The 25,007-nt window shown below is 46.5% G+C and overlaps 1 protein-coding gene across 1 annotated transcript in view; it reads right to left on the reverse strand.

Moving 5' to 3' along the window:
- The window catches only part of LOC147610102 (threonine--tRNA ligase, chloroplastic/mitochondrial 2-like), a 64,932-nt gene extending 40,003 nt beyond the window's left edge, over nt 1–24,929 (reverse strand). Inside the window, exons 1-8 of the mRNA XM_086787367.1 lie at nt 24,704–24,929; nt 24,355–24,622; nt 11,700–11,849; nt 11,446–11,593; nt 9,579–9,832; nt 9,127–9,504; nt 8,323–8,631; nt 8,030–8,230 (exon numbers count right to left, since the gene is read on the reverse strand). Coding sequence (XP_086643493.1) covers nt 8,030–8,230; nt 8,323–8,631; nt 9,127–9,504; nt 9,579–9,832; nt 11,446–11,593; nt 11,700–11,849; nt 24,355–24,622; nt 24,704–24,765 — 1,770 coding nt within the window. The 5' untranslated portion in view covers nt 24,766–24,929. The remainder of the gene's footprint in view (nt 1–8,029; nt 8,231–8,322; nt 8,632–9,126; nt 9,505–9,578; nt 9,833–11,445; nt 11,594–11,699; nt 11,850–24,354; nt 24,623–24,703) is intronic.
- Between the last annotated feature and the right edge of the window lie 78 nt (nt 24,930–25,007).

A 25,007-nucleotide genomic window follows, 5' to 3' on the forward strand; every position in this document is an offset into this window, starting at 1 on the left:
CTCCGGCGGCACTCCAGCTCCCTGGGGATGGTTCCACAGCCAGGACCTAAGAGGGGGTGTTAGAAGTCATCTCCTCTCTATACATTTACACCAGGGCCTCTATTCTAGGTGTACCCGCCCTTATTAGGTGTTTTCTCATTTTTCCCCACTCTCCATATTTTTTTCCCATTTTTTTCCTATTTTTCCATGGCTTGGGTGGCTGCCCTATGATGGCAAGATGTCCCAATAGCTGGCTGATTGCATGTGTTCACCTTCTGGAGCAGGCCGACTGTTGTGATCTGGTCGTCGACCTCTCAGATGCTGGCCGACTCTTTTTCTACTGGCCGACTGGTGACATATTTTGGTCGTGGGCTTTTGTGTACTGTCGGCTGTCCCTTCTACTGGCCAACTACTCTCTTGGGACCATATAAAATGGCCCCATAGCCCCCATGCCATTGTATCAATTTTCGGGATTTTCTTTGTGTATATAGAGCAGAGTTACACGCCTCTCTCTCTCTCTCCATTGCTGTATTTTTTCTGCACTTGCTCTTGTGTTCTCAGATTTTGTCTTCATCTCCGCGCATATTCTGACAGAAACGCCCACCCGTGAGCCATGTGAATGCCATGTATTCTGACATGGTTTGTGGCATGTGAACAAGTGGTAAGTATTCATTTAACCCTCGTTTATTCTTGCAAAGGTTTTATAACCTTAGTAGTTCACATTTATTAAAGTTGTGCATCGGTGACCGGCCCAATGCCCGGGGCCCATGGTCAAAAGAGTGGCCAGCCCAAATGCTGGGCACCCACACAAGGCCTCATAAGTGTGTGGACACTTTAAGGAGCTGCCCACCATTAATTATGGTGGGCTGTGCACATGGCACAAGGGATTTGGACCCCTCCACCTCTTTGCACTTTCCCTTCTCCTAGAAGCTGACCCCTCTGTGTCACATGGCACAAGGGATTTGGACCCCTCCACCTCTCCCCCATTCTTCTCCACCTCTTTGCACTTTCCCTTCTCCTAGAAGCTGACCCCCAACTCTCCTTGCCTCACTTCCCTTTTTCTGCTGTGTACCTGCTGAAACCCTAACAGTCGCTGCTGTGTACCTACTGTACCTTCTGTGTACCTGTTGTACTTGCTGAAACCCTAACAGTACCTGCTGTGTACCTGTTGTACTTGCTGAAACCCTATTTGTACCTGTTGTGGGAACCTGTGCTGCCTACTGAAACCCTAACAGTACCTTATATACCAACAGTACCCACCGTACCTGCTGAAACCTTAACAGCACAACTCCAGGCCTTATTGTTCACAAGACGGTGCTCAATGACGTTCACACCTAGTCGGTGTAGTTTCAGCAATTGTGAAGTATTATTGTGCGTAGAAGCAAGATGCAAACCGTCTTACACAACACATGTTATACATGATGTACAGCATATTATTCTTTCCCAAGAAACAAGAAACTAGAGCTTGAGTGCCATCCTTGCAACCAAAAGAATGCAGTCGCAATTAGTATCTCCACCTGCTATTCATGCAACATTTGCCTTAAGCCCGGGCACAATTGAGACCTGACCTTTTGCAATCCACTTATACACCTGATGATAACCTAATCTGAAACCGGCCTCTGATAGAAACCAAAGTTGTTGGGTTTTATGCTGTGTATGCACCCAGAGGAGTGCTAGTGATCATCAGTAGATTACTGGGGCACTTTTTACTTCAGTTAGTGGAGGTTTTTTCCCCCAGTTTAGCTCAGTTTCACTTATATGCAGTTTATAAGTGTTTTGGTCCACCCGGCACATTTATGGCCGGACATGTGAACACTTATCTTTAGGGTCACTATCATGTGGCTATTGTACTTCACTTTTTCATCATTGAAGCATACTGAAGTCGTGTTCTCTCTTATCTTGGTTTCCACGCCTGCTTGAACCTGTGTAAACCCTAACCCTAACCCTCCATTGCCTTCAATTGGTATCAGAGCATTGAAGCTCTGCATTGCCCTGCCCGTACACTGCCAAGCTTTTGTTGCTGCTGCCCGTACAGCATCCGTACATCCAGTCAAGCGCCGCCTACAACTTCTGTACCTGGTCGCCTTCAGTCGGGTACTGCACGCCGCCTACAACTTCTGTACCTGGTCGCCTTCAGTCGGGTACTGCAATAGGCGTCGCCTACAGTTACTGTACCAGCCCGTACAGTCAAGCGCAGCCACCATCACCTGTGCGCCTTCAGCTACATCTGTGCGACTGCTGCCCGTACACTTGCTTCCGTACCTGGCGACTGTACACACCTGGCGACTGTACAAACCTGCGCATTCTGTACCTGACGTGTACCTGCTCGCCCAACATAGTACTGTACCTGCCCGTACAGTAAGCGCTACCTGCACAGTACTTCCACCTACATCAGTCCTGTGAAGTACAGTCATTTGTACTTGCACTTTGGTGATCAGTACCTGCAGAAATACCACAACCTACACAGTCATTCAGTGGTAAGCATTAAAATTCAGTTTTTGGGCATTTTTATTTTCTCTGTGAAAAATATACAGGCACAACAGGCAGATTTTCTAGCAAAGAACAATACAGGTTTTTTGCACAGTTTGGGTGCAGCAAATTTGGGCATTTTTGGGCCATTTTGGCATTGTGTACGCCATTTGCTGCTCTACTCAGTCATTGGTGCATTGAGCTGCACATTCAGAGGATTGAGAGTGCAGGCATATTTGGGTGAACTGTATTCAGTGGAGTACAGTTGTTATCAGGGTTTCTGCTATTGGGTTTTTTGGTAAACAGGTACAACATTGTGCGTAAAGCATAATGGCAAATCAACAGCAAAGTGATGTATTCGCATATTTGTCTAAGGAAGACAAATTGGATGGCACGAACTACTCCTTGTGGAGTTTTATGCTGAAAAATGTGCTTGTGGCAAAAGGTCTTTGGGATTTTGTTAGTGGTGATGAACCACGTCCAGGTCCATTGGCTCCAGAGACTTACACCTCAAGTTATTTGCCATCTATCTAAGAAAAAACATAAATACTTAAAAGTCTTTTGCATAGGAAGGATTTGAGAGAGCAACTCATCAATGTGGATGAGATTATTCCTGAGACACAGCTTGTGTCCACCATCTTGCACTCTTTGCCAAGATCTTACTTGGCTTTTCATACCTCTTTGAACCTCAGCATGAGGAATGCTGTTGAACCCCTCAAGTATCAGGAACTTGTTGCTCTCTTACTACAAGAGGAGCAAATGAGGAAGAATATGAATATGAACACAAATGCTGAACAAGCATTTACTGCAGGTCAAAAGGGGAAAGGAAAAACTCAGCCAAAGAGTGCAAATCAAAACTCAGGTGATGGTGGTTCTTCAAAGGGTACCAAGAAAGGTGATGGACAGCCCAAAAAGAAGGGCAAATGTCATTACTGTAAGAAGCCAGGTCACTACATCACGGAATGTCGGAAGAGGATTGCCAAAGAGAAGGCAAAGGAAGCTGGGATGTCTGTTAATGATGCTTCTAAAGCTCCTCCAGAGACTGCTTCTTTTGTTGAGGACAGGGATTACTGTTTTTATACATGCAGCTATGATACCTCTTGGTCTTCACAGGCACTCAGTTTGACAGAGCATGCATGTACTTGGTATTTTGATAGTGGTGCCTCAAAGCATATCACATCTCGCAGGGATTTGTTTAGTCATGTTGACCCTGCCCCTGTTGGCAAAACTGTTCAGTGTGCCAAGAATGCTTCATATCCAGTTCGTGGCATTGGGGAGATTCAGCTCACAGCCATTGATGGCTCCATTCTCCGCCTTACAGATGCCTTATATGTACCAGGGATAAAGAAGAATTTGTTGTCCATTTCTTCTTTAGCACATTGTGGAATGCAAGTCCACTTTGATGATGATAAATGCATGGTCAGAGACAAAGCTAATGCCTTGACCTTGATGCTTACTGGTACACAATGTCATGGACTTTATCAGTTGGATGCATTTCAGCCAGTAGATCAGTCTGCTTATAATGCATTCACTCTTACTCCAGCTATGGTTGATGCGGAGTTATGGCATGCTCGCATGGGACATGTAAATTTTGGTAGTCTTATGCTTATGCAGCGACATAATATGTTTACAGATCTACCTCTCATGGAGAAGCCTCCAGATCACATTTGTGAAGGATGTATTTTGGGAAAAATGCACAGGTTTTCCTTCCCACGTGATCAGGGTCTAAGAGCAACTGCAAAGTTGCAACTTATACATAGTGATCTTTGTGGTCCCATGCAGACGAAGTCATTAGGTGGTTGCTTTTATTTTGCAACATTTATTGATGACTTCTCTCGTATATGCTGGGTCTATCCTTTGACACAGAAATCACAGGTATATGATGCATTTTTGGCCTTTGTAGCACTTGCTGAGACAGAGTCAGGATGCAAGGTGAAGACTCTCCGTTCTGACCGAGGGGGGGAATATATGTCACATATGCTGAATTCCTTTCTTGGGAGTAGAGGTATAAAACATCAGTATACCTCTCCTTACACTCCACAGCAGAATGGGGTTGCAGAAAGGAAGAATCGGTCACTCATGGAGATGGCCAGATGTATGCTAAAGGCAAAAAGACTACCACATATCTTTTGGGTGGAAGCAGTAATGTGTGCTTGTCATATTTTGAATCGATGTCCCACAAAGGCATTGGTTTCTATTACTCCTTTTGAGGCTTGGCATGGCCGCAAGCCTTCTGTATCGCATTTTCGTATCTTTGGGTGTCTTGCATATGCACACATACCCAAAGAGTTGAGGAGGAAGCTGGATGATAAAGCCACAAAATGCATTTTTGTTGGGTATAGCCGTGAGAGCAAGGGCTACAGGTTATATGACCCACTATCCAGGAAGATATTCATCAGTAAGGATGTGATTTTTGATGAAAAATCAGAAATATCCATGGCTGGTTATGAGGCAAATCAGGCTGAAAATGATGTGTTTGAAGGTCTACTACCCATGGAGTTTCATTCCACAGTTGGTGATCCAACTCATGAGGGTACTGGACAGCCAGCAAATGATGTAGGTGGTGCAGAAATTCAGCAGCCAAATGAGCCAGAAGCTGAACCAAATATGGGACAGCAGGCACCACAGGTCAGACATATACCTAGATGGTATTTGAGGACATTACAGGGTCCTCTTGCTGGTCGTACTCGTAGGGAAACAAGGACCAATGAGCATGCACACATCAAGGATTTGAATCTGGTTATGGCAGCCAGTTTAAAGGATGATGATGAGCCTGATTCATTTGTGGATGCACGAGATAATGTGCATTGGAACAAAGCCATGCAGGATGAGCTTGATTCTATTAAAAAGAATCAAACATGGGATTTGGTTGATCTGCCCAAAGGCAAGAAAGCAATTGGTACTAAATGGGTCTCTAAGTTGAAAAGACATGCAGATGGATCCATTGACAGGTACAAAGCCCGTCTAGTTGCAAAGGGCTATGCACAGAAGAAGGGCATTGATTATGAGGAGACATTTGCTCCTACATCCCGTATGTCGACACTTAGGTGTGTCATTGCATTGGCTGCACATCGTGGTTGGGTTGTTCACCAGTTGGACATAAAGACTGCATTCCTACATGGGGACCTCGAGGAGGAAGTTTATGTATTTCAGCCCATGGGATTTGCAGAACATGGTCATGAGGGGAAAGTATGCAGGCTGAAAAAGGCCTTGTATGGTTTGAAACAAGCTCCACGAGCTTGGTATGCAAAAATAGATGCTTTTCTACTCACTCAGGGATTTGTGAACAGTCCATCAGAGGCCACTCTGTATGTAAAGAAAGAAGAGACAGATCTGCTCGTCATCAGTCTTTATGTGGATGATCTCTTGCTCATGGGATCAAATGATGACAAAATTGCAGCTTTTAAGGAGATACTGCAACAGACATTTGACATGTCTGACTTGGGCCTTGTACATTACTATTTGGGCATACAGTTTGTGCAGGATAAGAGAGGCATTGGGTTGTTGCAATCATGCTATGTTACTAAACTTCTGGAGAAGTTTAAATTTCAGGATTGCAAGCCTATTAGTACTCCTATGGAGCCTGGGATGAAACTGTCACTACAAGATGACAGTGTTTCCTTTGATGCCACTACATATGCTCAGGCTTTTGGGTGCCTCATTTACTTGTGTAATACAAGGCCAGATATTCAGTATGCAGTCTCTCAGTTGAGCAGATTCATGCACAGCCCACGGTTGTCACATTGGCAAGCTGTGAAGCGTGTATTCCGTTATTTGCAGGGTACCTTGTCTCTTGGGTTGCTTTATCCTGAGAGGGGTGACATGCAGTTACACGCTTACAATGATTCAGATTGGGCTGGTGATTTTGATACCAGACATTCCACTAGTGGAAATTGTTTCTTTCTTGGCTCTTCATGCATTTCTTGGCTAAGCAAGAAACAGACCACAGTGGCCACTTCGTCTTGTGAGGCAGAGTACAGAGCAACCTACACTACTACTGTTGAGTGTGTTTGGCTGCGTCGTCTCATGACTGATATGGATATTTCAGTGGAGGAGCCTACACCTATCTATACTGATAGTCAGAGTGCCATTGCTGTGGCCAGGAATCCTGTGTTTCATGCTCGCACGAAACACATTGAGATTCACTATCATTTTGTTCGGGAGAGACTCCAGGCAGGAGATATCAGTCTGATCTACTGTCCTACAGATCAGAAAGTGGCAGACATCTTCACCAAGGCATTACCACGTCCGAAATTTGAAGCATTCCGCAGTGCTTTGAATTTGTTTCCTTTTGGTGGATGATGTACAGTGATCACGTATCACTCCAAGGGGGTTTGTTGGGTTTTATGCTGTGTATGCACCCAGAGGAGTGCTAGTGATCATCAGTAGATTACTGGGGCACTTTTTACTTGAGTTAGTGGAGGTTTTTTCCCCCAGTTTAGCTCAGTTTCACTTATATGCAGTTTATAAGTGTTTTGGTCCACCCGGCACATTTATGGCCGGACATGTGAACACTTATCTTTAGGGTCACTATCATGTGGCTATTGTACTTCACTTTTTCATCATTGAAGCATACTGAAGTCGTGTTCTCTCTTATCTTGGTTTCCACGCCTGCTTGAACCTGTGTAAACCCTAACCCTAACCCTCCATTGCCTTCAAAAGTGTGGTAGACTAGCAGTCACCCGATCCAATTGTAGTCCAGACAATTAATCAAATAAACAGGAGCTAGAGTGCTCCAAAACAAAAAGGAGAACGACACCTGTTGGCCCCAAAGCTTGGCGCCCCTTTCGGTATTTCTTTATTCAATTTCAATGGAAAGATTTAGATGAGTACAACATGGACATCCATGGCTCGTATGTCTGCAAGTCCAATCTGCCAATCCTCAGGACCTCTTAGCATAGAGGTTACACAGCCTTGTGTCCCAAGAACACCACACTGTTATCACCTCTAATCTGCTAAGTCTGTACATCCATGAGGCCTTGAATAAGCATCTAATTGAACCATGCACATAGCCATAAACTCAGCCATGAAAACCAGTCCACAAACTCATCCAAAACAGCCCACAATCTCGTCGTGTTTCTACCCTCTGAACTGCCAAACCCTTCCTCTCACAAAGGGCTAGAGAGAACCACTCGAGAGCAATCTTGAGCCAGTGACTCGATGATATGTCCTACTAGGAGAGGCTATCTGGCAGTACAGTATACCCATATGATCATACCTTCCAACCTCTCCCCTGAAGTTTCAGCAAGGTGCGGTAGATTATTTAACAAGTGAGGGAAATCTTACAGGCCTGCCAGTGTGATGGTATAGAAATTGTTCGATTCCATGGGATCAAATGGTGTTGGAAATTTTGTGTGCATTATCGACATGAATGCTTTGGGGTGAAATGTATTTGGATGCATTTTCTTGTTTGTGTTGAGCGGTTGGTGTGGTGTCGTCACGTGTGCATGTCAGTGTGTTAGAGCTTGAGCTCTTAGGATAAATGGGTGTGTGTATGCGTCTATGTGTGTTGTTTTTATGGAAACTTTACAGCATCTACCTTTTGAACAAACTAGACAGCACAGGTTAAGTAGCCAAGTACCTCCGTATCTGTGACAGGAAGTATTCGAGCTTGCACCGGAGCCAGCCACATTGGAAAGTCACCTGCATAGTTCTCTATCAGGATGCCAAAAAAGCGTTCTAATGAACCAAGTATAGCTCTATGAATCATGATAGGCTGTTTCCTTTCTGTTACTGAATCAACATAAAGCAACTTAAACCTCTCGGGAAGGTTAAAATCCACCTACATGCATCCACAACACAAAAAGTCTTATTAGTAGCGTGTTAAAGATGTGTGCGCCACATGAATCATAAATCCATGCTGTGCTGACTTACCTGGATAGTGGAACACTGCCACTTCCGACCAATCGCATCTTCAATCTTTAGATCAATCTTGGGGCCATAAAATGCACCACCTCCTTCGTCATACACATAGTCCCATCCCTTATCGTCAAGAGCCTCCTGTAAGGCACCTGTTGCTTTCTCCCATATTTCATCGCTGCCAACCGCCTTCTCAGGTTTCGTTGACAAGTTTACCTCATACTTCTTGAAGCCAAATTCAGAAAGAAGATCCTCTGTGAGATCAAGAACTCCTCTAATCTCATCTTTGATTTGGCTGGGAAGACAGAAAATGTGGGCATCATCCTGTTACAACATTCAGAAGAAGAAATAAAATAACACTCCTTTGCAAATATGAATCCCTACCCATAGTGTGGGATGGGGCTTGGACGGGTAAGTGAGTGGTCATGACGGATCCCCCCAACAGGCAATAAAACATTTAAACTTGAAGCTTCAAACTTTTGTAGGTCTTTTTTAAATACGTGCAATTTTTCCAGCTAAAGAATAACTAAAATGCCTTGAATTTTGCAATTTCTTGGGAATGGGAAAATGAAATTTGCATGCCTTGATTTTGCAATTTCTTGGGAATGGGAAAATGAAATTTGCATGCCTTGAATTTTGCAATTTCTTGGGAATGGGAAAATGAAGTTTGCAGGTGAAAATGAGAATGCTGCAGGTCCATTGTATATTGTTTGCAGGTTTTCAGTAAACACACTGTGGGGGCCCCCACAGGTGTGCCCTACATGTAACCTGCACTAATTATCCATAATCACAATTTGAATAGTAGATTCTCAAACTGACCTGTGTAAAACCTCTGACACGGAAAAGACCATGCAGAGTGCCCGACTTCTCATACCGATAAACTGTACCAAGTTCGGCAACTCTGAATGGCAAATCCCGGTATGAACGTAGTCCACTTTTATAGATTTGAATATGATAAGGACAATTCATAGGTCTCAGTTGATAAAGATCATCCTCAATTTCCATCTGGTCAAACATGTTTTCTTTGTAGAAATCCAGATGTCCACTTGTCTTCCATAAGTCTGCCTTCGCAACATGTGGTGTGAAGAGGAGATTGTAGCCGCGTCGCACATGGATTCGCTTCCAGAGGTCCTCAATAAGAAGTCGTACAATGGCACCTTTTGGATGCCAAAAAACCAACCCTCCTCCAGCATCATCCTGGATTGCATATTGGTCTTAGACATGTAGTTCTAATGCTTCACAAAGTAAAAAATACCATGTTATTATGATACCTGAATCGAGAACAGATCAAGCTCTTGGCCAAGGCGCCGATGATCACGTCTTTTAGCCTCCTCCTTCTGCACTTGATAAGCCTTTAGCTGCTCTTCCGTCTCCCATGCAGTACCATAGATCCTCTGCAGCATCTTGTTTTTCTCATCTCCTCTCCAATAAGCACCAGCAACCGATTCTAAATCAATTGTTTTCTTGTTCAGTTTGCCAGTAGATTCCACATGTGGCCCAGCACAGAGATCCCACCACTCGTCACCTGATTTTACCCCCAAAAAATCTCATACATTCACATTACATCACATCCATTTATATTCATTCAGATCCACATCTCATCAAATTACATCCAATCACATCATATTACATCTCATCACATCTATCCACATCACATCACATTACATCCAATCACATCATATTACATCTCATCACATCTATCCACATCACATCACATCCATTTACATCTACCCCGATCCACATCACATCCATTCACATCACATCTCATCCATTCATATCTACCTAGATCCACATCACATCACATTTATCCACCTTACATCTCATCCATTCACATTACATGAAGACGCTCTTTTTGCAGTTCGATACATGGTGTTACTACTAAGATGTCCAAATGGTTGAGGTAAGGTACAACTTATCCAATGCAAAATGATGTTCATGCTTAAGCTCCTAGCCATTTTGACCTCGCAGAGCAAACCTTCTAGCATCAGGATGCAACTCCCGAATCCTAGCTCATGAGGCTCTCCTGGGGACCCATGTCACATGAATAAAATTAGAGGAGAATATTTACAGCAACACCCTTTTCTTCTCCTCTAATTGTGTGCTTTTTTGCAGCTTCTATTTTTTTATGTGAGGGCTCCACACTATTTCCAACACTTGTATCAGAGCCAGAAAAACATGTGCTGAACTGAAACCAAGGTTCTGAAAATGCGACATCATTAACATTTTGCTGATCTCAAAGGTGGAATCCCGCTGGACATCGATATGTTAACTGTGTTTTGTGCTGCTTCATCCATGTGCGTGGCAGAAGCGTAGGTGGCTTGAGAAACTTCTACATCAGCGCTCTGCGACTGATCAACCTACCTTTGTTTCATGTGAAGATGACAGTGGTCATGTCAATGAAGACAAAGATTATGTTTTGAGTTTGTTCATTGTACCTTGTGTGGATTTCCTATGTTTCTATGCACACTCATTTTGAGGGGTGAGTTGTCTGACTTTAGTGAAAGTGGGAACGGTTAAGCAAACACTACTTCCAGAAATCCATTAAGGGATTTATTGCTGTTCTGGAAGCTAAAAGCTGAATGGCAAAATTTTCAGTAGTTTTGGGTCAGAGAGACACAATCTGGCTTGAATGGTAGAAATATGCAATCCTTGAGAAATTTATAGCATTATGTACAGAACTATGTCTGCCAAGAGAGGATTGGGATGATAAATTTGCACCCCTCTTCATTTGTATGTGAGCATTCATTCGCTAATGGTGCTTGAAAGCCAACTTTTACTTCTACACCCTACCATCCAGCAGCACTTCTGTCACACGAGGACCCAGGTTTGAGAGGTTGCAACAAACACTACTTTCAATCATTGTATTGTTTCCACATAGTATCGATGAAACATAGTGCTGAAGTTTCATTTGTTTACTCCTGTAGGTAGTCGCTTTTGTTGACCCAAGTTCGTTATGAAAGCAGTAGCTACCCTGCAGGTAAGACCCCTATCACCCCAAATTCAAGAGACGTTCATTTGAAAACAAATACATAACCTCTTCCAGCTCCCAAAAAGTATGACATTTTACAGCAACTGAAACAGAAATTTATAAACATTACAACAATCCTCCATAACCAAGAAAATTATGGTCTAACTAACCAATGTGATAGATTGTTATTGGCTCTGTCTTGATACTTTCGAGTATCTCCAGTTTATAAGGTTCATTGATCTCCTTTATACGCCGCTCAGCTTCCTCCCTCGACACTTCCTCCCTTTGAAGTGGGAAATTACGGCTGATGATGCGGTCCTACAAACAGATTATATATCAATTCAACCAAATATGTGAATCTCTTTGCATGAGTCTCGAAATGCATATGTGCATGCGCTCGCCTGGTTCAGGAGCTGAAAAATACCATCTCTTTTTTAATTTTTTTGAGATCTTTATCTGTTAGTGGCTCTTTCATGTCGAAATCATAGTAGAACCCTTTCTCAATCCAAGGACCTATGGTAACTTGTGCATCAGGAAAAAGCTTCTGGACTGCCATTGCCATAATATGGGCACTCTGCAAAACCAGAATCAGCAAACAAACAGATAATAATTAGTTATAGAGAAGTAAATGCCCACGAGTATACGCTAGTTGTTCAGAAGACAGCAAAGCACAACACGCATCTTCATCCAAGCCGCCTCCTCTTCTTCCCCCTTCACCAGGAGCCATACCACCACGAAAGAAGATAAGACCAGCCCAAGCAAGGAAAAACGAAAAAAAAGAACTAAATGAGGAGGAGAGGGATAAGGACTTAGCTGATGCCCACGAGTACCAGCCAATTGTTCAGAAGACACCGCAAAGCACAAACAGGCTTCAAGACATGACTCACATCCCCCACACTTGCCCAAGGCCAAGACCCATCCATGGGCAGGGGGGCCCATGAGCCCCGGTCAGCCAGCCAAAAGGGGGCTAAAAAGCCCACGAATAAGCAAGTCAGCCAGCCCTAGAGCAGTCGGCGAGCACAACAAGCAGCCCAGCCCCTATATATAGGGCAATTGAGTCCTCGTTTCCTCATCTTCAAGCCTAGAGACTCGAGAGTACCTCATTCCCTCATCTTCAAGTCTAGAGAGTACCTCATCTCTGGCAGCGATCACAAGCAGCCCACAAAGAGATTAAAGCATGGCAGAAAGTCATCAAAACTGCAGCATCACGTGTGATCTCTGGCCGCCATCCTGCAGCCCAGTTCAGTCCATTTCAGGGCAGATTCAGCTCTGTTCTTGTACTTTCTTCTGTGTATGAATCCAAGCAAATACTCCTTCGGGAGGGAGGCCTTCTAGGGTACGGTGTACTCTCTCTCTCTCTCTCTCTCTCTCTCTCTCTCTCTCTCTCATTGATGAGATTACATGGATACTATTGTATCACTTTTGGTCTCATAGACCCACTAGGTCTTTTGAAGACGTTAAATATGACTTTCTTTCTCTCTCTCTCTCTCTCATTAACAGACCAGTTCTTCTTCATACTCACAAGTAAAAGAACCTTCAGTTGTATTGTTCTATCTGTTACTCTTTTGCACTTCGACACAAGGCCTTACATTTGGAATGAGAGCTTACGTCTTACGGGACCTTGCTTTCAGCTGAAAGCCAGGCAAGCAGTTCCAAATTGCAAATAGGGTTTAACATAAACAGCGAGCGCACTACTGAGCTAGACTAGAGGCATACATGAGCATTCTTCAGTGGGAGCCACTACCTGATTGCTCAATTTCTTTTTTTGCTTATGGCTTCTCAAACTTCTCTTTTTTAGCCATTATTTCATGTCGACGTGATCAAGGATTAGCCCATAGTATTAGGAGAGCATTGTCTTCAAGGTGTGGAAACTCCCAAGAGGGCGTAAGAGGTTAAGCATGAACAGCATAACTACACAGAGACTGTCACGGAGAGAGACGACACAAAAAGATGAATAGACTGTACGATTGTATTATTACATTGGAGGTTACATCCATTAATAGAGGCAGCGGTTCACAACCCTTGCATGTGTGCATGATGCCGCGCTTGGCATCATATCATTAACGGGCGTTCACACTAGGTTAAGCATTCCAACATTCCCCGTCTCGTCTAAAACAAAAGAGGGACGAATGAGTTTTTTATTACATGTGCGTGTATGGGCATGAACTACGTGGCATCAGTCGACACTCCTAGTGAGTGGAGGATGCATGCATGATCACCCGTTTATTTGAACAGGGTGTGGTGACTCACACCCATGCACCTAAACTTACACATGTGCTTGATTACAATTCATCCAGGATCAAACGGAGCATTGGTTACATAGATCATGAAGAATTTCATTTTCATTTTCAATTGTGCAGCTGGCTTCACTTTGACAATCTGATTGGCATGAGTATCAGGTGGAACACCTCAAGCTTCAGTCTTCTCTCAGACTTGAGAACCACCTTCACATTATATTCCCCCTCTTTTCTCAAAAGGGAGAGGAGCATGACAGCATCGTGAAGAACTTGCATTGCAGTAGACTGTATGAGTGCAGCATAGAGCTGCAAGGCTTCTTGATTTTGACAGGTAGGAGCTAGCGCAGTAGATAGAATTGCAGCAGTGTTGATGGCATGCACAGGAGCAGCAGGATCTTCACCATTGATTTGAATTTGAGCCTGGGCCACGTCAGCAAACCAAATCGCTGAACAATGCATTGGGTGTATTAACAGCATGGATGAAATGCGCAGCAGTGTTGTCGTTGTAGGCAGCATGATATGGTTCACTGAAGGTAGCTTCATTGAAGGCATTAAAGTAAAGGAAATTGTGACCTTCAGGTTGCGCAGCTGGATCTTCAGCATCTTGGCCGTTGTTGAAAAGATCTGGGCTGTTGAGTTTAGGGCAATTGGCCGTTGATATTGATGAGATCTCCGCCATCAGATTTGGAGAAATCACCTGTCTACCTGGGAATAATATTGGCCATCCAATGCATTTTCATCACAACCGTCCGATTGAAAAGGATCTTGGCCGAAGGCTGCATCACAGCCACCAGTTGTTACTGTGGTGCACCGTAAATGAGGAGCACCTCTAGGCCGTGGAGATGTCTGCAGCACGGCTGTTGCCACAGTGTAGAGATCTTGGCTGTCAATTTTTGGGAGATCCTAGCCATCAAAGAGAGCTGGGCCAGTGCTTTGTATTTGATCTCTGCCATCCAATCGAAGCTGATCGTGGCTGTCGGCATCAGTTGATTCGTCCGTTGCTAGTGTATTGATCCCAGCCATCAAGAGCGCATGCATCTGGGCAGCTGCTCTCGATGAGATCTGCACTGCTGAATAGAGACAGATCTGGTACGTTGCCTTTGAGCAGATCTCTACCGCTGATTTGGATTTGATCTTGGCCATCCATCGCACAACAATCTTGGCCGTTGATTGGGCCGCTGATTTGGGTTACACTTGGCCGTCCATCACAGGGTGATCCAGGCTGTCAGTTGTAGGAAGCTTGTGGCTGTTGAAGATCGGTGGAGCCAAGCCATTGAATTCATCTTTGTCTGCAGCATAGCTGCACATCAGAGAAGCACTGGCAGAAGGGAGAGCACCCGCCATGATTAATTCAGGATTGACCAGAACTCCTCATACGAGCACAGCTTCTTGTGAAGCTGCTGCATGTGCCTCGCGATTGAGGGCTTCAATAGATGAGAACTTGAAGAGGCAGGTTTGTGCCCCTTCGTTTTGGTGGAACCGACCTGATTCCTTGCCTTGGTCTGCAGAGGTGCGGATGGCTTCAGGGGGAACATCTGCAGGGGTGCCCGCTGTAGCATTAGGGAGAGAGAGCTTCGAATAAAGCCAGGACATGCTCAGATCTGACGCAAAAGAGGGTGGGCACCCACAAGCCCTAGGATCGCTTGAGGGCATCTATGATACCATGTGGAAAGGCCCAGGCGGGCGTAAGAGGTTAAACATGAATGCCATAACTATACAGCGACTATCACAGAGAGAGACGACACAAATAGATGAATAGACTGCACACCATTGTATTATTACGTTGGAGGTTACATCCATTAATAGAGGGAGTGGTTCATAACCGTTGCATGTGTGCATGACATGCCACTTGGCATCATATCATTAGCGGGCGTTCACACTAGGTTAAGCATTCCAACACAAGGAAACGTCCTCTTTGGCTCCCTAGCTTCACCTTTTAAAAAAATTGCTCTTTTCCCTACGCCTGATACTAGAGCTACGGAGAAGCAATTTGCCACCATAGCCTAGAACACGCAAGAACATTTTTTGTGTCGCGTGCACACCTTAATTGGGCGCCACATGGACATGCCGCTACATTGTAAATATTCATGATCATTCATTAATTAATGCATAAACAGAAGATTAGGTTCAAATGTAAGTCTGTACCTCCTCTCTTTATGCATTTTCAATTTGTGCATTTTCATAAGCACCAATTAGCATTGATTGCAGCACTAATCAAGCACACTTTCGCGTAGCACATCACATTAGTATCAGAGCAGACATGCATGCATGTAGCTTTGGTTCTCTATGCATAGGTTACTCGGAAGAGTCTAGGAAGTAGCCAGCAAGATCTGCATTTTCTTCATGAAAGATATGGACTCCTTAGTAGAATGGAACTTGCAAAAATGGGCAATCCAGTGAGAGCAATACTGCTAAGTCTGAGAAGCACAAGAAGCCAAAGATTGTCAAGTAGAGGCAGCAAGGGAGGCTGCTTGGGAAGAATGTGAATCCCAATACCATCAGGCCCAATACAGATGGGAAGATGAAAATCATAGAGCCAATTACTTGAAGGTATGGTGAAACCTGATGGCAGCTTTTTGAAGACCAAGTCAACAGCAATGTTGGCAAAAGGAGATGCAATTGGCAAACGTGCAGCAGTGGCAAGTGCACCAACGGTGGAGACCAAGGAGAGTTCCTGAAACCGATCCCGTCAAGTGGGAATAGACTCCGTTGGACACCCACACGCGTAATTGCACAACTTAAATATCACAATTTGAATGGACAACTTAATAACAACTGAAAATGAAATGAAATGAAATGTTGATAGATGGACACCAGCACTGGGGCCGGAACGGGCCGACCCCCCCCCCCCCTCAATATATGATACATTATTGGGAGTATTTAACAAATACAATGCTCCATGGGTTCAATGAACCAGATGATGTCCATGTACAACTGAGATGAATACAGTACCAAACAAGTAACTCGAAGTAGACGTTCGAAGGAGTGCGACCCACTTGAGTGATCAAGTCTCTACGGTCCTGTGCCTTCACTGGAATCCGCGGAGAGTGCCCCACTGGTGTTCCAGGACCACGCACAAACAAGCGCTCCCGTACTAACGCCTGGCTCTCCCGATCTCGGCACCCATGGACCGTGGTTCTCCAAAAGCTTGGACTACCCGGCACCGAACAGGTGTTAGCGGTAGAGAGAATCCTTTATCAGATTTACAACAAAATCCTTTACTTAAATCTAAATCCACTTACTTGTAGCTCGCTAATGGAAGACAAATATCCAAGGCGTTTTAGGTGGCTGTCCACCTTTTTGCAGATTTGGGACAGCCTTGTCTTTGCCCTTTGAACTGCCGTGATCTTGCTTAATTTTGAGCACCAATTGCTCCGTAGTAGCAAGAGCAGAGGTTGTAAGCTGTTGCAACGTATATTTCAGGTGCAATTCAATGCCCGAACGATAAGCTGGTTGCAATCCGGAGCGAAACTTCCTCTTTCTTTCATCCTCGGTGATTTGTTTTCCTTGCTTCAATGGCACTTTGCACATGGGGATCTTCATGCAAAAATTTCAGCTCTTGCTCTTGTGCTTGCAAAAGCTTTCTCATATGCTCCATTTCAGCCCTCATTGCATCAGGCTCTTCTTCTTGCATGACTGTCTTTCCTCGAGACAGTTGTCCCTTTGAATCACTTGTTAGAAGTCATCTCCTGTCTAGATTTATACACTAGGGCCTTTGTTGTGGGTGTGCCCGCCCTTATGAGGTGTTTTATCATTTTTCCCCACTCACCGTATTTTTTCCCTTATTTTTCCCATTTTTCTGTGGCTTGGGAGGCAGCCCTGAGGTGGCTGGAAGACCCAGTAGTAGCTGGCCGACTGCTCAGACATCAGTCGTGGAGTGTCTCACTGCTGGCCGCGACTGGATGTATGCAGTCGTGGAGGGCCTTTTCAGCAGGCCGACTGCCCATCTGGGGGCATATAAATAGGCCGCCAGCCCCATACCACTCAGTGTATCATACCCGGGATTTTCTTGTGTATATCAGAGCAAAGTTACACACCTACATCTCTCTCTCTCTTGTGCTGTATTTTTTTCTGCATGCGTTTTTGCTCGTGTCCCAGATCTGGTCATCATCTCCGCTGCGTATTCTGACATGGTATCAGAGCCCTAGGCTCTAGATAATTCTTGGGATTTGTGTGAGCAAGAGGGGGACTGTTGTGGCTGATTAGTGGACTGTTTTTTGGACTGTTCGGGAAGAGGAGAAGCAAGAGGAAGGCGGGCTGATTTGCTAGACAGCCACTTGCAGGTTTTAGTTCTTCTTTGTTTCCACCCACCCACCCTTTTCAGAGTACATCCCCGCAATGGCAGATCTGTTTGAGATGGCCGAGAGACATGTGAAGATCCCGACACTCCCCACGTTCCCGGTGGACCGTCAGTTGGACGGGAGCAACTACGACATATGGAAGGTTATGATGGAATCTGTTCTGAAGTCCTACGACCTCGCTGATTTCGTCATTGTTGGGGTTCCACGGCCGGAAGTTAAGGGGAGTTACCGTCGACCCGAAAGGACCGGGAGGCTCAGACACACATGTGGGATCGTGTCAACGCCAAGGTCCGTTCGTTTATCTTTCTCAATTGCACACCACAGGTAATCAATCATGTAAAGCTTATGACGCTGGCCAGAGGTATATGGCAGCATTTGGCCTCACTTTACAACAGGGTATCGCCCATGAAGAGGATTTCCTTGGAAGTACAGATGCGGGTTATGAACCCTGCAAAGTCGTCGACGATGCGGGAGCATATTAACAAGCTGCAGGCTCTTCAGCAGGAAGTTCTTCAGGCTGGGAAGGAGATATCATCTGAGGACATGGCCATAACATTGCTGTCGCACTTGCCCTCTTCGTACTCAGCATTTTACTCGTCGTTGATTACTAGTGGCAAGCTCAGCACCATCACGTGGGAGGAGCTTGTGCCCATGGTCCTGGACCAGGAGGAACGATTCACGAACCCTCCTCAGGGTGGAGGTTCGGAGGCCTTAACTGGCCAACGGTCGAAAGGCCGTAACTCGGGCAAAGGGAAGGCTTCATCGGAGAAGTCTTCTGAGAAGAAGTCCGACGCTGACCGCCCGCGAGAAACTGAACGCAGAGAGGACCTGTAATGATTGTGGCGAGAAAGGCCACTACTGGAGGCAGTGTCCCAAGCGGAAGACCGAGAAGGGTGAAGATTCCTCAGCAACAATCATGAAGACTCCGGCTTTTGTGCACCTGGAGGTGATGGACACCGATGTTTCACTTTCTTCAGGCAGGGAGGAGATTGGAGGACTCTCCACAACGGATACTCGGGAGTGGATTCTCGATAGTGGTGCTTCCAGGCACATGACTCCTTCGCGTTCCGGTTTACAGGATCTCTGCAGGCTTTCTGCCATCTGGTCATATTCTTACTGGGGATACGTCCACTATCCCAGTTCACAGTGAGAGCAGGATGGAGATAGTTCCCGATGGCAGAGGGGGGAAGCATTCCTCCCAGGTGTTGTATGTTCCGGCACTTGGTTTTCATCTGTTGTCAGTGCATCAGGTTTGCAAGACTGGCGTACGAGTGGAGTTTGATGAGCATTTTGTTGCTCTCCGGGACAAAGCAACAGGCCAAGTGGTTTGGGAAGGCGGAGTGGAGAATGGAGTTTACAAGCTTTCAGCACTCGGTCCTCAGGTTTGTGGTGAGTGGCAGTCTGGTAATGGCCACTTGTGTGTGGATACGCTGCAGGTGCAGGCTTTCCGGGACCAAATGGTGGATAGCTTGCCAGTAGACGGCAGCAGTTGGCAGGAACTTTCCAGTACTGATGTTGGTAGTTCTTGTGTTCGTCAGTCAGAGGAAACTAAACAGGTAACTTATGCTCTGATGTCTCGTAGTATTCGGGACAAAGAACCTCCAGTAGTTGAGCATGTTCTTTCCACGGGGACCTTTCGGAAAGCCAAGCAGGTGGCAGGTGCTTACTTGCAGAAGGAGGTGGTTTCTCCAGGCTTTGTGGTTCCGGATTCAGAGGGGGTGGTTGACAGGTTTCATCAGGTTTCCAGGAATTGTTTGTGCACCGTAACAGGTGTTGATCCTTGTGAGCAGTGTGATGTCTCTGTGACTCAGAAGCTGTATGGTTCATTGATCTGGTTGATGGACACCAGATTGGACGGGAGCATCCTGATGAGGCAATTGAGCTCATGGTTGCGGATGACTCTTTGGGAGGCAAGATTGCGTTTCCTGTGGTTTCTGCGGCATGCGAAGGATCAGGGACTCTTGTACACAGAAGGGGGATTGTTGGATGGAGTCCGACTCCACGGTTGGAGTGACTCGGTTTGGGGAGGAGATCCGGACACGAGGAGATCTACTTCAAGCCCAGGAGCAGTTTTATGGAGCAGTGAGAAGCAGTCATCTTTTGCCTTGTCGAGTACAGAGGCAGAGTACAGGGCTGCTTGTGATGCTGCTTGTGAGGTGGTGAGGATGCAAAGGTTGCATTGCAGGTTTGGGCTTCCACTGGAGGAACCCATGGTCATCCAGAGGCACTTTGTTCGTGAATAGATCGTTGCCGATGACATCTAGCTAGAGTTCTGTTCGACGGAGGACAGTACGGTGGACCTCTTCACGAAGTCGCTCTCTCAAGATTTGCTCAGGCGGCACCCCAGCTCCCTGTTGTTGGTTTCACAGCCAGGAGCTGAGAGGGGGTGTTAGAAGTCATCTCCTGTCTAGATTTATACACCAGGGCCTTTCTTGTGGGTGTGCCCGCCCTTATGAGGTGTTTTATCATTTTTTCCCACTTTCCGTATTTTTTCCCTTATTTTTCCCATTTTTCTGTGGCTCGGGAGGCAACCCTGAGGCGGCTGGAGGACCCAGTAGCTGGCCGACTGCTCAGACATCAGTCGTGGAGTGTCTCACTGCTGGCCGACTGGATGTATGCAGTCGTGGGCCTCATGTGCTGCAGGCCGACTGTTGCTACAATCGTGGAGGGCCTTTTCAGCAGGCCGACTGCCCATCTGGGGGCATATAAATAGGCCCCCAGCCCCATACCACTCAGTGTATCATACCCGGGATTTTCTTGTGTATATCAGAGCAAAGTTACACACCTACATCTCTCTCTCTCTTGTGCTGTATTTTTTTCTGCATGCGTTTTTGCTCGTGTCCCAGATCTGGTCATCATCTCCGCTGCGTATTCTGACATCACTATCATTTACCCTCTCAAGGGGCTTGTGCCTTCCTTGTAAAGCATCGGAACCACACGAGGCACTTGATGGGCCCCTCGAATTAGGCACTTTCAAAGGGTTGCCTTGGCTGTCCATTGTGTTAAGTGTGCTAGAAGCGTCCCGTAAAGTGGGAATAGACTCCGTTGGACACCCACACGCGTAATTGCACAACTTAAATATCACAATTTGAATGGACAACTTAATAACAACTGAAAATGAAATGAAATGAAATGTTGATAGATGGACACCAGCACTGGGGCCGGAATGGGCCGACCCCCCCCCCTCAATATATGATATATTATTGGGAGTATTTAACAAATACGATGCTCCATGGGTTCAATGAACCAGATGATGTCCATGTACAACTGAGATGAATACCAAACAAGTAACTCGAAGTAGACGTTCGAAGGAGTGCAACCCACTTGAGTGAGCAAGTCTCTATGGTCCTGTGCCTTCACTGGAATCCGCGGAGAGCGCCCCACTGGTGTTCCAGGACCACGCACAAACAGGCGCTCACGTACTAACGCCTGGCTCTCCCGATCTCGGCACCCATGGACCGTGGTTCTCCAAAAGCTTGGACTACCCGGCACCGAACGGGTGTTAGCGGTAGAGAGAATCCTTTATCAGATTTACAACAAAATCCTTTACTTAAATCTCAATCCACTTACTTGTAGCTCGCTAATGGAAGACAAATACCCAAGGCGTTTGTGTGCAGCTACTTGAGAGGGACACCAGGGCACAGCAGCCTGTCGAGGAGGATGAGGAGGAGCTGCCGCCTGTGGAGAAGGTGTAGCCGCTGGAAGAGTGAAGAGAAAACCTGGCTGCAGCCACCTGTGGGGTGGCGCCAGCCGCCTGCAACGTAGATGGAGCAGCCCACCAGCATGTAGCCACCTGAGGAAGGTGAAGAGATGCAATCGCCTGCAAAGTGGAGCCCAACCTGCTAGTAGAACACAGCCGCATGAGGATGCAAAAGCCGCCTGGCTTTAGTGGAGAAGGGGCAGCCGCCTGCAAGGTAGAGGGCCCACCAGCGTGTAGCCACCTGAGGAAGGCGAAGAGATGCAATCGCCTGCAAAGTGGAGGGCAACCTGCTAGTAGAACACAGCCGCCTGAGGATGCAGAAGCCGCCTGGCTACAGTGGAGAAGGGGCAGCCGTCTGCAAGGGGGGAGGAGGAGGAGGCGCAGCCGCCAGCTGAAGAGGAGCCGCCTGGCTGCAGAGCACAGCCGTCTGAGGGTGAGCAGAAGCCGCCTGCTAAAGAGGATGCAGCCGCCTGTAAAGGAGGAGGCGCAACCTGCTGGACAGAGGGAGCAGCCGCTATGGAGAGGAGACAGCCGCCTGCTGGAGAGGAAACAGCCGCCTGTTGTAGAGAAGATACAGCCGCTTGCAAGGAAGCAGGAGCAGCCTGCTGGACAGAGGGAGCCGCTATGGAGAGGAGACAGCCGCCTGCTGGAGAGGAAACGGCCACCTGTTATAGAGAAGATACAGCCGCTTGCAAGGAAGGAGGAGCAGCCACCGATGGAAAGGAGGAGGCGCAGCCTGCTGGACAGAGGGGGCAGCCGCTATGGAGAGGAGACAGCCGCCTGCTGGAGAGGAAACGGCCGCCTGTTGTAGAGAAGATACAGCCACTTGCAAGGAAGGAGGAGCAGCCACCGATGGAAAGGAGGAGGCGCAGCCTGCTGGACAGAGGGAGCAGCCGCTATGGAGAGGAGACAGCTGCCTGCTGGAGAGGAAACAGCCGTCTGCTGAGGAGGTGGAGGTGGCGCAGCCTGAGGAGGAGGAAGCGCACAATCGTCTCTTTGTAGGTGATTGGAGGGGAAGCACACGACCACAGCTGGCCGGCTCCCCACGCTTGCATGGGGGCGGCCAGCTTCAAGGAGTGGTGTGGGTAGGTGGCCATGCACCTACCCCCACACACACAAAGGGTTAAGTGTGGGGTTTCCCTCCCCACCTTGGCCCACACGTGGGTGCCCACTTTTAAATGAATGTGAACTTACAACCTTATAAAATTAAAGGTTAGAAAGGAAAGCTATTAAACCAACAAGTGCAATACACTTACCACCTGTTCACATGCAACAAGACTCGTCAGAAGACAGAGCAAACTTCACGACTCACTGCAGGCATCCCCACTCAATAAGTGGCACGTCAAGCAGGCAAACACAAGAATACAAGTCATGCGAAAACAGTTTCAAACATGCAAAACATGAATGCATGTGCAAATAGTATCATGGACATATCTCCCGTTCATGGAACAAGTACAAAACATCTGTCGGCACAAAAATGGCACGACAGAAAACATAAATCCCGGTCTTCCTATGGAGTGACAGTCCCATAGGTAAAACACAGTTCAAGGCACGAGCCTCCCTATGGAGAGACAGTCCCATAGGCAAGACCCGGCACAAATACTAGCTCTTCCATGGCGTGACAATCCCATGGATAGAACACAGTTCAGGTCATACACGGGTGGCACCAGTCTGGCTCCCGTCCATACGACACCATCCTGCTAACACACGGGTGGCACCAGTCTAGCTCCCGTCCATGTTAAGCAAAAACATTGGCCCCTTCACATGAGACACCGGCCTGGCCTCAAGTGAACGAGACACAAATCTGGAGATGGACCAAATGGTCAGCCAATTGGTGACAGTTCCCCTAGGAGTCGGACCAGAAGTTGTGCAAGAAGGAGTTTCCTCACAAGTCCGAGAGTTTCAAGGACCTAGAGTTTGTTGGTGGCAACACCATTAATCTAGAGTCATCTGGCCTCATTCTATGAGCTCAGTACAATGGAGGGCAAAGTTGAGCCTCGATCCAGAGGAGTTTCCCATGTTTCAAGTGGAGTCAACATTGGAAGAAGAGCCATAAGATGTGGGGCAATGCCTAATGATTGACCACTGGAAGGAAGAGGTTTCCCCCAGTTGACATGATCCTGCTCTCACGAGTACACGTGTCATACCCAGGATCAGACACAAAAGGCGGTGTTCCCCCTCTCACAATCCTTCCTCATTCTTCAATTCTCATTCCTCATCCCGTGGCAGCTCCACTTCTACACCTCACATCCTGAAAGGACAGGTCTAGAGGGTAGTGCCCAAGCCACAACTCTCTACAGAAGAGTTCCACATACCACAATACCTCTTGGAGCAACTCACAGGCTTCGTGGGATCTTTGCTTCTTTCTACCATGTGTTCAGTGGTATGTATGGTGAACAAGTTGCATTCAAGATACATGCTCCGTTGTCTCTTTCCTGTATTGTGATCCGCTAAGCTTGGTGAGGGGTTATGATGCCTATGTAACGAATGTGCTGATGCATCAAGGCACTACCCCACCAAGTGGACTTGAGGTACCATTGACAACAATCTAAGAAACGCTCAACCATGATCATGTAGCAATCAAGGAGCCAAGGCAAAGCGAGCTCGATCTATCCAAAATGTCCACCACTTGTCTTTTTCACATCATTAGTTAGGAGCCCTATAATCAAATCAGTCATCATAAAGATTAGGTGAAGGAAGATAATCCTTGTCCAAGTTGAGCAATTAGAATATCGAAAGACATCATTTATTAAGTTAGCCTTACCAAATTGTGTGATTAGCATATTGGGAGACATCATTAATGACTAAACAGTGCAATTAGCAGATAGAAAGACAGCTTACAGTGTGGCGGATTCGAAGAAGGCACTCTGAGGACTCGTTGGTGGGCAAAACCACGGGCGTTTGTTTCTCCTCCTCGTCCTTTGAGCTTACTGTGGTCTCCGAGTCCGTTTTGGAAGCAGTTTCTTGAGCTGCTGCAAGAGAAGCCGATGGCTTCAACCTTGTGAGGTGGGATTGCTGCCATGAAGCCTTTCTGATGGAAAGCTTACAGTTTGCAATAGTGGATGCCGCGCGAGCCAGACTCTTTTGAGTTGTAGAGATGCAGTTGGCCCTGACAAAAAGCAATCAATTTCAGCAAACTGAAGGTGAAAAAGAAAACAACATGTAGTTTGTCATTGAGTGAAGGAATTGCCTGGAGAGGAGAGATTGGCAGCAGGAAGCATTTGTGGGCGGCGTTCGTATGGAACCCATCATTTTGCTCGACGTAATGCGCTGCTGATTCAATGGCTCCCGGCAGCTCCAGTCGTTCTGCAAGCACGATCAAAATTAGAGATAGAGCCCGCCCGGCCGCCCCCGCGCGTGTGAAAGAGAATAACAACAGGACAAAGCTACGTGTGAAAGAAGTTCCATGCAGCCTTGATTTTTGAATGGAACCCTTGCCCTTCAAAATTGAGGGGTTTGCTAAAATATAGCAAACTTTTTTTATTTTAGTGTAA

Source organism: Cibotium barometz, chromosome 50 (genome assembly GCF_041138505.1).
Source record: "Cibotium barometz isolate CiBa-2024 chromosome 50, ASM4113850v1, whole genome shotgun sequence".
Classification (NCBI taxonomy): Eukaryota; Viridiplantae; Streptophyta; class Polypodiopsida; order Cyatheales; family Cibotiaceae; genus Cibotium; species Cibotium barometz.